At 36.7% G+C, this 14712-nt stretch overlaps 1 protein-coding gene across 2 annotated transcripts; it reads right to left on the bottom strand.

Moving 5' to 3' along the window:
• Positions 1-948: 948 nt before the first annotated feature.
• LOC109033246 (ATPase ASNA1 homolog) lies at positions 949-14631 on the bottom strand. 2 transcript variants are annotated; one of them, XM_072304220.1, is made up of 8 exons: positions 14371-14631; positions 13488-13737; positions 12209-12356; positions 10807-10958; positions 8279-8429; positions 6110-6217; positions 4558-4758; positions 949-3655 (listed from the first exon to the last, which is right to left on the bottom strand). In XM_072304220.1, exons 2-8 carry the CDS (start codon positions 13613-13615, stop codon positions 3533-3535), a joined length of 1011 nt encoding a protein of 336 aa, XP_072160321.1. In that variant the 5' UTR covers positions 13616-13737; positions 14371-14631; the 3' UTR covers positions 949-3532. The 2 variants fall into 2 exon arrangements, with proteins under 2 accessions (XP_072160321.1, XP_018901322.1); XM_019045777.2 differs by having other exon boundaries at positions 14277-14630.
• Between the last annotated feature and the right edge of the window lie 81 nt (positions 14632-14712).

The raw sequence follows: 14712 nt of genomic DNA, 5'->3' as shown, positions 1-14712 counted from the left end.
TCTGAAAACTTCACTGACTTTTTTCCTCTGTGTGAAGAATATTCTGAGAAACATGCGACCAATGGTCTCGGTTCATTCTCCTTCGATAAAGTAGAACGGGAGCTCAGATTTAAAAACACCACGAATGGAATATACATTCGACGACATTTTTTCATTATTCATATCCATGGTGAAACCACAGAAATGCGTATATCTCCATTTGCGGCATTGCAAACTTTTAGTCATACTTTACTATCTACATCAAAAACTACTGATCATTTCTTGAAAACCTAGGTGATTTTTCTTCTCCATATGAATAATATTCCATGAAAATTTCAAGCCACTATGTTGGTTTAGCCTTTTTTTGAGAAATAAAACAAAGGCGGAGATTTTGAAACACCACGACCGAGATACACATTTTTGCAATTATACTGTCTTTTGAGGCCCCTCTATTGAAAAAAGCTATTTGAGGGACGATTGAGAACATTAGCTACTTCCTGAACTTTCCTGAACATGAGTCTCTTACTATACTCTTCAGGAAAGCATTTGCAATTTTTGACTTATCAATGGCTAAAGTGCAAAGCCGCGTGCCTCCGTTTGCGACGTTGAAACTTTCTGACTTCCTTTTTTTTTCCTTTGGAAAACATATCGACATAATTTCTTAAAAACTTCCTTGATTTTCCTTCTCTGTTAAGAGAATATTCTGAAAAAATTTCAAGCTAAGGTACGCTTAGGTCTCTTCGAAAAAATAAAATAGGAACAAAAATTTTGAAAGAAAGGTACATGGTTTCGCATTTTGGTCATTGATAGTTAATATTTAATTTTCCTGAAAATTGAATGTTCAGCTCCAATTCTGAGTTGACATGGCAGACTTGTTGATTTTACACGTTTTCTTAATGCAGAATATTGCTAATTGAATAGCATGGCATAAACTCGAACAGGAAATTAAAATCTAGGACACTAGTTAAATTAGACAGTGGTAGGCTTCAATTTAATTTAAAATAAACTTTTTCAACAGTTCAATTATAGGCAATAGAATTTTGTAAGGCATGGTTGTACAGTCTAGCAAAATTGTTTACGAAGAATTTTACACAATTGATAGGTACTTAAAATGTTGCTCATTATCTTTATTGTAACTGAAAATTTAGGTACAATGGTTTCAACTCTGCAGTTAAACAAAAACATATCACATGATCATAAGCAAAAAGGTAATTTCTGATATCGTTTTGGACAAGCTGCTGTTTTTTGTGACTTATACAAGCACACATGTTGTTTCATTTACGGCATTCCAGTGAATATTTCAACTTAATTAAAAAAATATTCGAATAAGTTCGTCTATTATGCTTTTCAGAGCGCATACAGCACTGGTATTTGCCGCAAAAACTTGGTTTCAAGACCATTCATGTCATATATTTTACCTAACTAAAAGATTCAAGAATCAACATGCAATTGGACAAATTTCTGCTAAAAGGAACCAGAGATGGGTAGGAAAGGAGTGTGCTCGTTAATTGAGGGTCGAAAGAATAAATAGGAATTATAAAGCGCCAGTGACATCAGCAGCAACGACCAGGTTTGAGGAGCTCAATGCTACCACATTAACTCATGAGCCCTGCCCACACGCTCTTATCACATGCCCACGGCTCATGAGTGCCGCATATTTTGGTGCATCGTTCCGTTTGATTTACTGTAAAATCTCACTTCTCCATTTCCACAAAAGGAATCAGGTCTACTTTTACACTGTTTCATATGCAGCTGTCTGAAGCACACTCCATATTTCTTACCCAACTCTAGTTCCTTTAGGCAGAAATACGTCCAACTATGTTTGAAAATCAGAACTAACTTATTGCGCATTGTTAAATTTGTGGAGGAAAGAATCAATATTCAGTTATCACTATGACTGTCAACAGCAAGCTTATCAAAAACAATCCCTCATAATGTGTAAGAATCTGGATCACAATCCAAGGAGAAAATTTTAGAGCATGTGACTGACAACAACAATAATACAAGGGAATTTGTATTCATACACAGTGAACTACTTTGATTTACCGACCATCTTGTTTCCGTGATCTTAATTTTTAAAGATTTCTCTTCTTTGAAAAATATCTTTCAATGGACTATTTCTAAACGGCAATGAGGGTATAGCCAACAGCTATAAAAGCTACAGCCAAGCGGTAAACTAAATAGCCCAGCAATAGGAACTATGGTCCGACTGTATTGTTTTATATTGCTTTTTATCTCCTTCTACAGCCAGCTGTAAGGATTCTTATGGTATTTTACAACACAGCTCCTACAGCCAATTTTTACAGGGTAATAACTAAATTTAGGAATAAAAGGTGGAAAACTCTAATTGCATCATTTTCTCTACATAAAAGGAAGATATCAAAATCTGGTTTTGACGGGGGTTTCTGAGACTTGCACATTCAATTGGTAGCTTTTGCCCCATCATTTACCGAAGTTTCTAACTCCCCAAAAGTTTTGGGGAGGAATGAGAGGGGCTAAAGTATCAAATTTTTCGGACTCAAGTTATATATTAGTGGTAATTTTCAAGCATCAAATACACCCGACAAGGCCAGAAGCCAGAAGAAGACAAGCAAATAAGTTCGAAATGAATAAAAAAATACAATACTAACAGTACAATACTACTTTTACAAACAGAGACTTTATGATGCAATAAGGTTAAATTGTGAAACGATTCTTTATGAGTGGCACTAATTAAATTCCTAAAACCATTGTGTTTAATAAGGCTTCATATATCAATTTATCCTAATTTCCCACATTCAAATAATATCATACTCAATGTGGTACCCAAGAGCAAAGACATACTTGAGAGGGCTACACAAATCTGTACAAGTTTCACCTCTGTTGAAAATTTCAGTCTATGCCCTATTTGACTAGTTTCCCTTACTTCTCAAAGTTTTTAAAATATAAGAGAAAAAAGTATTTAGTATTCAGAATACCATCATATTGCACCAAAAAAATAATGGAAAAACACAAAGAAAAAAAAATACTGATGACTTGATCATGAAAACAGGGAGAAAAATTTTCACAAAATCAATCAATCTTTTTATGGATACCTGCCGGCCCTCATTGCAAGTGCGCTTCCTTCTGTGAGTAGGTAAGTTAACAGAATGAAAACAATTAGACGAATCAGTTATTTGAAATTAGGTTAATTTTTAAATTCAGTTAATTTATATGATTTACCATTAACTCCATCCTACTACATCCTACTTGGCTGTGCTTTTCCCAAATAAATATACTACCTTAGTGAAGCTGATTTGTGGGGTAAAAATGTGGGGAGGCCAAAAAAGATGATTGCTTTGGTGATAAGATAAATGATACATAAAAAAAAAAAAAAAAGGGCGCAAGAGTCTCAGATCTTCCTTTTGCATTAAAAAAAACTCAAATTAGATTATTGTTTAAATTGTGTAAAAAAAGCGAAAACTTTCAAAACAGTACGACTATAGCTAAACGGGATACTGAGTCTCTTCGTGGACTTAAAATTAAGCTAAGGATTGGGAGACGTTGGCCACAAGTTTTGGTTGAGCAGGTGGGTTCATTTTGGTTTGTAAGGCTTCATCAAATGCTCCGAGAATTCTTTGACCATATCCGGTCCACGAACTTCATGGTCTAGTAGAGGCAATTTTGTCACGTGGAAATCTTCGTACAGATCTGATATCTGAAAATAACATAAGAGAATGATGCTCTTTAGAATAAGGCAAAACGTGGAATGACAAAAAAGTAGGCTTTCTCATTCAAAAGAAGTCGCAAATATTGAGTTTTTTGGATAGGGCTTTTTTAAAGTCTGAAATATTCTACGAAAAGTTTCAAGATTTCTCAAATATACGAACAGGTTGTCAGTGCAAATATTCAGTATGCTCAATTAGGATTTTTGAAAATCTGCATGCGTCACTGCGCGAAGAAGATTGTAAAATGAAGAGTTATTGTTACAAGCCTGCAATCGAAATTACTTCGATGGACCACTAGCTAGGGTGCATATTTAGACATTATGACACACTTAGCTTTTGCACATTGCTTATACTTTGAAGAAACCTGCCAAAACCTTTGTAGGGCGCAAATTGATTCTTTGTTATCTCTGGTTTTCACTTTAGGCATGAGCTTCAAAATATTCATAACCAGTGCTAGATAAAAACGTTAATATCTCAGTTGAGAGTTGATTTCAGTAATTGTTGTTGCGCATATTATGTTCTACATCAAATTCAAGAGAATGCACAAGTATCAAGGTGTTTAAATTTGTACCTTGTCTGTAGGTGGTCCATTATCGAACTCATCACTCCTTATTTTTGTGGTTTCAAGAACTGAAACTTTAGCTTTGCAGTCCCATCATTAGGAGAAGTATGTGAGAGCACTGACGTCTCTTTAAAAATTTAAGTCCTTATTCATACTTTTCCTTGCTAAAGATAAAGATTAAGTGCCGAAAAATTCTTCGAATGAATGCTGATTTGTTCTTTCTCAGAGGCAGACAAAACTTCTCCTTGGGTTACTCGGGCTTTATAGTTATTGTGGTTCAATTCTTCGAGGCCCTTCTATTACAGACTGAGATACCTTCAGAGGGTTTACCTGATCTAAATATTTTTCCTGGATTTTATATCGTGCACTGCACATTCTGCAAGGTTGATCTCCTGTTCCAGAAAACAACAGTAGGTTAACGATGATGTTATGCGTGTCTATACCGCACTTTGTGAGTTCTTGCACTAACCTTTCCGTTTCATACAGTGACAAGAATTCGGCGATGCAAACACATACAAACGTTGTTTGATCCTTGAAAAAAGAAAAAAATAGTATTTAATTGTGGCAGGCAAAGGTGCCTTTGAGAGACGATGTGTTATACTGATGAAGTGGCTATGTTAACCCTTTGTTGCATGAGCTAATCGTTGATTTTGGTGAGAAAATCTACATTGTAGAGTATTTTTTCGACAATAGAGTAAGTTGAAATCGATTTTTGTAGTAATTTTTTAAGTTAGGAGATCAGACTTATAATGCTCTCCAAAAATCATTTCTTGCTTTGATTCAATTTAATACTCCAGCATAGAAATAAAGCTGAAAACCATTTGTTGCTTTCATGCAACGCTGTGCAATAAAGGGTTAATTACATATCTGCACAAAGAGCTCTCTTAAGTTTTCAATTTTGACGAGCAAGAAATTCAAAAAGTCAACAGAACGGCTGAATTATGAAAACTTTTGACGGCCAAATTAGGAGAGCCAAAAGATTATTACTGATTACACTTAACGGTCTGTTGCACACAACAGATACAGCCGACTGAATATACTTTTTGAGGGCAAATTCACTTGAACATCAAATTTTCGTTAGGCACATCAAAAAAGTCAAAAATCTGCTCCTTAGCATGCAATCTGCAGGGTTTGTAACACGCCTAATTTTCAAGTTTCCTGCATCTGCGGCAGTTTTTTCAGTCACCGCCGACTAGGTTTCAACAAGCAGAGGAGTAAGAAAGAACTACTCAAAGTAAACAGATGATTACCTGACTTTTTCTATTGTATGATTTCGTTTGTTTTCAAGCGTTTTTCCCCCTTTTTCTTCCTTTATTTTGCAAATACAAGAGCTTCTATAATACTCCACAGGGAGAGTTTGTAACAGTTTGCAAGATTGTTTGTTTATTCAGGCTAGGTCTCTCTTTGGGCAAACTTGACTGCCAGCCACCAAGACAAACTGCCCGCATACGCAGTAAATTTAAAAAGTGTGTCACAAACTATACAGACTACAATGCCAAGGAGTGGATTCCAGACTTTTATGATGTGCCCAAAATGATTTTTGAGCGCATTTTCCATTTAAGGTGTATTCAGTCGGCTGTATCTCTTGCTTGCAACAGACCCATTGAATGGGTCAGAGGCACCGATTTTTATTTTTATTCACTTTCTGAAAGAGTGAAAAGAACTGAGCTTCTAGCAATTTTTTAAGGCTCTCTTTGAATCCTCAATGGCTATGATATCCCATTTGGAAAACGCCAAAACTCGGACCCATTTGGAACAGTATTTTTTGGCAAGCGTTGATGACATAGCCAAGAAGAGGAAACAACATTTGCTGATTAGCTGAGCTCAACTTCAGGTAATTACAGCGAGAGCAAGAAAACGAATTTACATTGAAAATACTCACTGGATTCCTGAACTGTTCATTCACTTGTTGAATAACACTGAGCATATCTTCCATCCTTGCGGAAAAGGACTCGGCTGTTAAATCAAAACTGCCGAATAGTGCACCAATCTAGAAAATAAAAAATTCTAACATTATCTACCTAAAATGAAAGAGAAACTCCAATTAGCAGAGGTATCAATGGGACAACTGTTGAGATCAGAGGGAATATTTCGAAGGATCAATGCTTTTAAAATTTCACTTTTCCGCTATATAATTTTCTTCACTGCATTTACTATACTGAAAGGAGGAGATTCTTAAATATGTTTCTCTTTGAAAATGATGACAATTTGTTGTGTTTAAAAATTCAAAATTCTCACAAAAAAACCGGTGAAAAATTGCTGTTTATAGACTTCTGTCTAATTTCTTGACTGTAAAAAAACTTTCTGGTTTGAAATAGCAAGCGAAAGTCACTTGTACATTTCACAAACATGTAATTTGATTGTTAAATAGTTTCAAAGTGCAAAAATTAAATTAGATACACTGTAAGTCTTCCAATACTGCGTCAGTTTGTTTGTTTTTTAAGTTCTTTAATTTCTTCATGGCTGATGATTAGTACAATGCCACGAAAAACTTCGAGTCAAATCGACTGTAAACTTTTAAAGGGACTCTTTTTTTTTAATCAGAATATCATTTCCAGTGGTTGCTTCTTTCAAATTATGACTGCAAGAACTGTCCCTGAGCATCTTCCATAGAATTTTCTTCCCAACAGAATCTTTGATGGTCCCTAAAAATTTAGTTTTATGGACCTAATGGCTCCTAAAACTCAAACAGTGAATTTTGAGCACTGATCAAAAGCTGCTGATGATTTGAGAAAATCATGATAAGCAAGCTCTTGTCATTAATCATCTCATGTGCCAACAAGATCAGGGTTTTCATACGTTTTTCATTTTTTGATTCTCTGACTTTTTTGCTTTCGCTCTCTCCAAAAAGTTCCAGGTCCCTGACTTTCCCAACAGTGGAGAATTTGCATGCAAATGTTTAATTGCTTCATCTGAAAGTGCCGAAAGAGCTGATTTCACAGTATTTTTTATAATTTTTTTCTGATATGGGAAATAGTATAAATATGGATTTAAAAGTGAGAAAATGCACCGCCTAGTGACGTCATCTGGTGGCATTTCCCATTTAAACACACGTATTTTAGCAGATTAGATCATTTTGTCATATCTTCTCCAATAATTGTTCAATTCATGAACCAAGAGTATCCTCCTGTTCAGGTCACTCCTCAGTAGTATCCACTTAAACACGAAATTCATCAAATTTCAGACACCAGCAAATTCTCTATTGAATGAAACTTCCACTTAGATTTTTTCCCTTTAATAACACTCAGTTCTCCTACTTGATACTGGCGAAATCTCCTGACTTTCTTCTAAAGTCCCTGACTTTTCAAGGTTGTCATAAAGGACCCCGCACACCTCTTATGGGAAGCTGCATCACGACCGATTGCCTTCTGACTTATGTTTTTCGATTCTCCTCAAGAAGCTGATCAAAAGTTATAATTGCGCCAACTTTCTATGATACACCGTTTTTGCAAAAAATCAAAGAGAAGATTCAATTATTCGGTGATAAAAAGCCAGAAAGATTCCTCAAATCAGTGTTCGATTGACAAGCGGCTGTGTGTCAACAAGGAAATCATGGGGACTCCCGCACCGAGCGGCAGTCTTATCTCGGATTCCGAACGCCGTTTTGCTCGACCATCCAAATCAGATTCTTGAGGAGCATAAGAACAGGAAAGTCTGAACGTCTACCGGGCGAGTGCGGGAGGGAGATAGCCCCCGAGTCGACAGGTGCAGATAAGAAGCTACGTTTTTTCCTTATTTACATCGGGCCTGTTCTCAAATGCTTTGTTCTTTTTCATTCATAGTCGCCGAATAATTGAATCTTCTCTTTGCGTTTTTGCGAAAACGGTGCATCGTAGAAAGTTGGCGCAATTATAACTTTTGATCAGCTTCTTGAGAAGAATCGAAAAACATGAGTCAGAAGGCAATCGGTCGTGGTGCAGCTTCCCATAAGAGGTGTGCGGGGTCCTTTCCTTAATTTCCAGGGTTTCCAGACTACTGGCAACCCTGGATATTTGACTTCTAATGAGGCATAGAGCAAATATTCGACCAGCTAGTGTCAAGCGATTCTTACCTGATTGAAGAAAGGCCCAATTTTATTTTTGAAACGGAGAATTTTACCTAGACCTTTTTCTATGACTTGCGGAAATGAAAGGAGACGGAGAGTGTGGCCGGTTGGAGCTGTGTCAAAAACAACCACGGAGAAATTCATGCCTTTCACTAGCCTGATATACAAAAAAAGCAAAGAAACTTTTTAAAATACATGTTCCACACCAATTTACTATACATATCTTCATGATGATACACTTAAGAGGGTTGTGCACCAATCACTGTCAGAGTTGTAAAGGGCATGGTCAGGGACACCCAAAAATGGTTGAATTTTTTCCAAATTCCCCCCTGGGGAGGGGGGGCGGGGGGTTATATGAAAAACGGTTTTTTGGCTATAACTTTTGAACGGTTTAAGATATCGATTTGAACTTTTTTTTAAATGAAAGGTCGTTTAAAGAGCTTTCTTTTGGTATATTATGTTTAATAGTTAGGTCAAGTTTTGACCAATTTATGGCCTGTCAAAAATTTTCCATGAGTCCAAAAATCAGATTTCTGTAGTTTAGAGCAGCGACGATCGCATGCAGATGAACAAAAAACTGTTCAACTTATAGCCCTCTCTCTGACGGTTAAAATGAGCCCAAGATCATCTTGGGGAAACGATTTGTCTCCGAGTTATGCTTCTTCAAAGTTGGCGCGGCGGGGTCCGCTTCCGCGGGGCAGCGCTCCGGAGTACGATAGTTCACTCCCACCCCCCTCCCGTCATGCCACGCGACGCAAACCGAGGAAGACTACCTTTAATGATCATTTGAACAGATAAATGCACACAATATACGCTATTATGGTGTACAAGTATTATTAAAATTATATTGAAAACGCTCTATAAAACGAGAAGCAATATACCTGGATCCGGCAATTTGTTTGACGACTATCGCATAGTGTCCGCGATACATAATTTATATTTTCAACGCCTGCAAAGTGATGGTGACGACGCAAAAATTGCCATTCAAATGCTCCAAAAATTAAATGAGCCGAATATTGTGGAACAAATTGTTGAGGACGAGAAATGGCTCCGAAAAAAAGTAGTTTTTGAAAACCTGACGACAGATCATTTTGAACAATTAGAACAGTGGAGGAGCGAAGATCTTGACACCCTCTCGGGAAGTTATCAAATTGGACTTGCAGCAAGTCATATTGCAGACCATTTTGCTGATGGAAAATATTGCTTTCAAGTGACGAAGGATAACTTTTTGCCAGATTTTCAAAAATATGATATTTCCGTAAATTCGCCTCTTTTTCTTCGATCGCGGATCCTATCGAGGCATAAATCAAAAAAAGAATATCATATATTTATATTAATCGACACCAGTCAAAAATCCAGCGAGGCCATTAAAGCAAGTTACTGCACATGTAAGAACGGTGCGCGTACCATCAATCCTTGTGCTCGTATTTGTTTTACGGGCGCTATCACAAAAAACCAGCGCCTTCAGCCTTTTTGAACGAGTGCTTCCCTCTCAGAAAAGTCGATTTTGGCTTTTCAGACGACGAAGATGAGGATGAAAATGCGGATCACACTGCCGATGATCCTATGGATTGCGGTGATGATAAATTCGGTGAGATTCCACTCTTCTATTTAGTATATTAATATAATTTTAATAATACTTGTACACCATAATAGCGTATATTGTGTGCATTTATCTGTTCAAATGATCATTAAAGGTAGTCTTCCTCGGTTTGCGTCGCGTGGCATGACGGGAGGGGGGTGGGAGTGAACTATCGTACTCCGGAGCGCTGCCCCGCGGAAGCGGACCCCGCCTTCAACCAAACCAAAAAATTCTCCGAAATTTTTAGTGCTGTACTAGAAGATTCATTGACAACTAATGGTGAGTAAAGTCCCTTGACATCTACAATGAAAATTTTTTAGAGGCGCGAGAATAGAGCTAATTATACCGAAAAATCAGAATCATCGAGCATCATTTGTGAGTAACTTAACGTTTGAGAGGTCAAAAACATGTACAAACATTACTTGCAAACAATCACCACAATATTTTTTACTGCTTGATTTTATTAAAAAAAAAAAAAAAAATTTAAAAAAAATTAGGATTATACTTCCAGGAGTTCTTTTCTTTGTTAATTGGCAATCTCAACACAAATTTGTTCTCATTCTTCACAAAAATGTGCCGCCCCATTAGTAATGATGAAATTTTAGGGATTGGATCTTCGTGCTTTGAAAAATCTATTCCACTTAATTTTTGTTAAAATGTAGCTTTAAAGCAGTAACAAAGGAAACAAATTATACCAATTGAAAAGTTCTTGCAAGTAGTTTTTGTCAAGATGAAAACTTCAAGATAAACATGATTTCGAGCGTTGCAAGGCTTACTATGGCTCATTTTAACCTGAGTACTGGTTTAAATATGTTGGAATTTTAAGAACATCAAAAAAAACTCAATTCTGACTGATCAGTTCTGGTTTTTTGTCCTGTAGACCATTTCCCCAGGAAATTACTGCGACAAAAATAACCTTTTTTAAACTTCAATTAGGACTTCGGAGACTTACTTCATGACTTCAGCGTAACTAATGGCTTCATCGATTCCTGGAAATGCACCGATGATTTCTTGGAAGACACTTTTACTTAGTTTCATGGCATCATCTTCTCCATCTAAATATTCATCTGGTAGCTCATTAAAATTGATATTGGGATCAATTTCCTACAGAAATACGAACAAATTCAGGATGAATCATTGTACAGAATTGTTGGATCTGATGTTTAATTTATTGACATCTGTTTAGATAACTGATATTTAAAATACCAAGGAAGACGAATAACATGGGTACAAACTCAAATTTCTAAAAATGCAAATCGGCAGAGATTCCTTCCAAAATACTGCCGTGCAACACAAAAACGCCATTTTACGTTTATTGGAAACAATGTATCATAGCAGAAAAACTTGCGTATTTTGGGGCAATGTTTTCACAAAGTTCTCTAGCAAATACTATCAAGAACTTAACCTGAAAATTTGAGGTGCATGGGTAAAACAATTTTTATTTTATAAAAAGTTAATTTCCAAAAAAAACGAGGGGAAATCTTGATGGATTTACAGCGATTTTGCTTAGCACGGTAGAATACAGCGGTGACTTAATTCAGTGCTTGATAAATTAATGGAAAAAAACTAGATTATAAATTTTAATATGAAGCTTTTGGCGATCAAGGATGCTTCTGAGCATATTGTGTTTAGCATATTGCTTGTGAACATAACGACGGTGTAAGTCGGCAATCACATAACTCGGTTTGCGACGTCGCAGACTTCCTATCATACTTAATTTTTTAAACGGAAAACTACTCAACGACAATTCTTTAAAACTGTCGTAATTTTTCTTCTCTGTAAGAAGAAAATTCTGCAAAAACTTCAAGGAATGATGTCCATTTGTTCTCCTTCAAAAAAATATTATAGAGGCGGAGATTTTCAGACACCGCAAACGAGTTATGTGATTGCCGACTTACACCGTCGATAAGTTCAAGCCTCCCTCAATCTCCCCCTCCCCTAAGAAAAAGTACCCAAAATTCATTTTTTGGCTCCTTTTAAAAATACAAGTTTACTGGCGTAAAATGTTCCACCTGTTCTTCAGATCCTGAACAGAATTGAATTGCTTTCTGTTAGACGGACGTACATCCAAAAAATCATGAACTCTGGCTTCCTTTGATCACGCAGGATGCTAGGGCTCGTGAGTTTTTGGACTTTCACCCGTCTAACAGAGACGGATTCAATTAAATTGTAGGGGTAAAAATGAATTAAGATTTGGTGTTAAAATCGATGGTTCGTTAATATGCCTTTGGAAAAGAGTTAAATTCAATTTTCCTTACTGCCCTGTCCTCTCATTGCCCCACCTTACCCTATGGTTCCTTTTTTCACATTCTCATTAACCCCTAGGGATACATTTACATAAAGCTAATACTTACCATTGCATGCAGATTATTGAATCCTTTGATTTTTGTGGGCACTTTGGAAAATTTCTGATCAAAAGCATCTGAGATATTGTGAGCTGGGTCTGTCGATATTATGAGCACACTATCTCGCACTTTTGCAAGCTGCACCGCCAAGCTACAGCTGAAATATTTGAAGTAAGAAATTAAGTTGCTGCCAGAAAGTTCCCAAAAAATGTGATTAACATAATTTTTTTAGAATTGGCATGTCAGTAAAGGACGATATCAAGAAATTTGGTGCTTGGTAAAATTCGATGCTTTTTCATGTGATGCTCCAAACAATCTCACGAGCCCGATGAGCTTTTAAAATTGAACTTTCTGTGTGCCAATCTCTAGAAAAGTGAGCCTGCAAATTGAATTTATTACAATTTTTGAACACAATATCGTGTGGAAATGTTCCGACATGTTATTGGTAGGTAATTGAGATCTTTTATTTCCTTGGAGGCCGGAAAAATGAGATAGACAAAATCAAGTTCTTCAGAATGGTAAGAATGTGCGGCGCAGGGTTTACAAACATTTAGCAACAGTCTCAAATCTCCATAAGAACACACGTGTGAGAGGGCCCAAAACGTTCTTTTTCAGCCTTACTTTACACGAGATTGGCTGACAGAAAGTTCTATTTTAACATCCGGGGCCCCAATGGAAAAAAACACACGGTTCATTTTTCATCAAAAGTATCTCAAAAACAAGGAAACATTGTACGTTGGAGGTTTTAAAAAATAAAAAATCTAGATTTTTCTGAGGAGATTGATGGGTAATGACACTTTTTTCTCACACTCACCGAACAGCTCGACCTGGAATTTAACTTGAAGTATGACACTTGGTGTTATATTTCAAGTTGAAAAAAAAAAAAAATTCAGGCCGAGCTTTTCGATGAGTTTGAAAAAAATGTGTCCTGTATCATACATTAATTTCTTCAGGAAAATCTGGAGAACTGATTTCTCAAGTCTCTAACACAGAAATTTTTCCTTGTTTTTGAGATATTTTTGACAAAAAATGAACCCCACATTGTTTTCTTTAGGGGTCCTGGAAAGTGGGCACCATTAGAGATGACTCATAAAAATGGGGTGGGCCACTTGGCCTGTAATATTTCTATTGCGGCTCTTGTTTTCTTTTTGTTTGAGAGCGATTTTTTTATCGATTTCTTTTTTCATTATATGCATGATATAATGCTTTTTTAACTCAAACAGCTTCAATTAAAGTAAAAGAAATTGGAGCCTATTATATGGAGAACCTTTCTGTCATATGGTTTTACCTGCACGTAGTTTTGCCAACGCCACCTTTTCCACCAACGAAAATCCACTTCAGCGATGTCTGTTCAACAACATTTCTTAGAGAGGGCTCCAGCTCATCAATGCAAGCCGTACTGACTGCCTCTGCCATGATAAAATGTACTTTTTACCTGATGTTGAAGTGAAAGAGAGAACTTAAAACAAAGCCATTGCTACACCGATTTCGTTATGGCTGATAGCATGATCATCAGGAATTGTAGTAGTGGGACATACCTACAAAGAAAAAAATACAAAACAAGGATGATACTATAATAAAGACCAATTTAAAGTTGACCTCTACCCTGCAGGCAGAAAAATACCAAATTTGATGGTCACTTTGCTTGAATATTAAGACCAGTGTTCGAAACTCACAGGCGCCAACGCGCCTAAAAAATGAAGGCTCTGCAGCAGCCTGATTGTTGAAATTTATGTCGGCACGACAAGGCTTGAAAATCGATATCTTACGCGGCGCAGATAGGGCTATGTCTTGTCTTATCTTGCCAACACAGCTAGTTAATGTTTCAGCAATTCGGCTGCAGCGGGCCGATTATTGAAAGTTTAAAGCAGCCCGATAAGACGTGGAATTACTATATATTGCATGGTTAAGATAGGGCTTTGTCTTGTCCTGTCGGGCAGACATAGTTTCAATGATCAGGCCACTGGTTGGCAAAGTTTATCTGAATCCAAAAATTGTGAAACAGATTGCAATTTGTAGATCAAAAGCTCCATGAAAACGATGATTTTCTGTATTTAATGTGTTCATAAATACTTACGAAATTTTTTACTGGGAGGAGAGGAGTTTCAGGATGGAAGCAAAGATAGAATAGAAAAGCTCCCTATATGAGTACTCTAAGAAAAGCAACGTACTTTCAACGGCGACTGAAAGTACTGAAACTGCAAGCTTTCACACATTCAACTTCAACACATGACAGAACGTCTGGTATCTAATCTACACTAAACTAGCTGAGGACTATCTGCTCGTTGAATTTACTGAAAAAGCTCAGGCTTGGGTAGCTACGTTCTAATTGAAAAAGAGATGACAAAAATATGAAACGTTAAGACTTTTGGCGTTTCAGCTCTTATCAGAAACAGAAATTCAGAAAGTCAGGATTTCAGATTTCAGATGATTTTATAGATGACGTCAGACAACACCGTCACCGTTGTTGACGTCCTCTAGCGGATGAGAACTAAACTACTGCCCTAATAAAT

Source organism: Bemisia tabaci, chromosome 9 (genome assembly GCF_918797505.1).
Source record: "Bemisia tabaci chromosome 9, PGI_BMITA_v3".
NCBI lineage: Eukaryota > Metazoa > Arthropoda > Insecta > Hemiptera > Aleyrodidae > Bemisia > Bemisia tabaci.
This window is presented reverse-complemented; position numbering and strand designations above follow the sequence as displayed.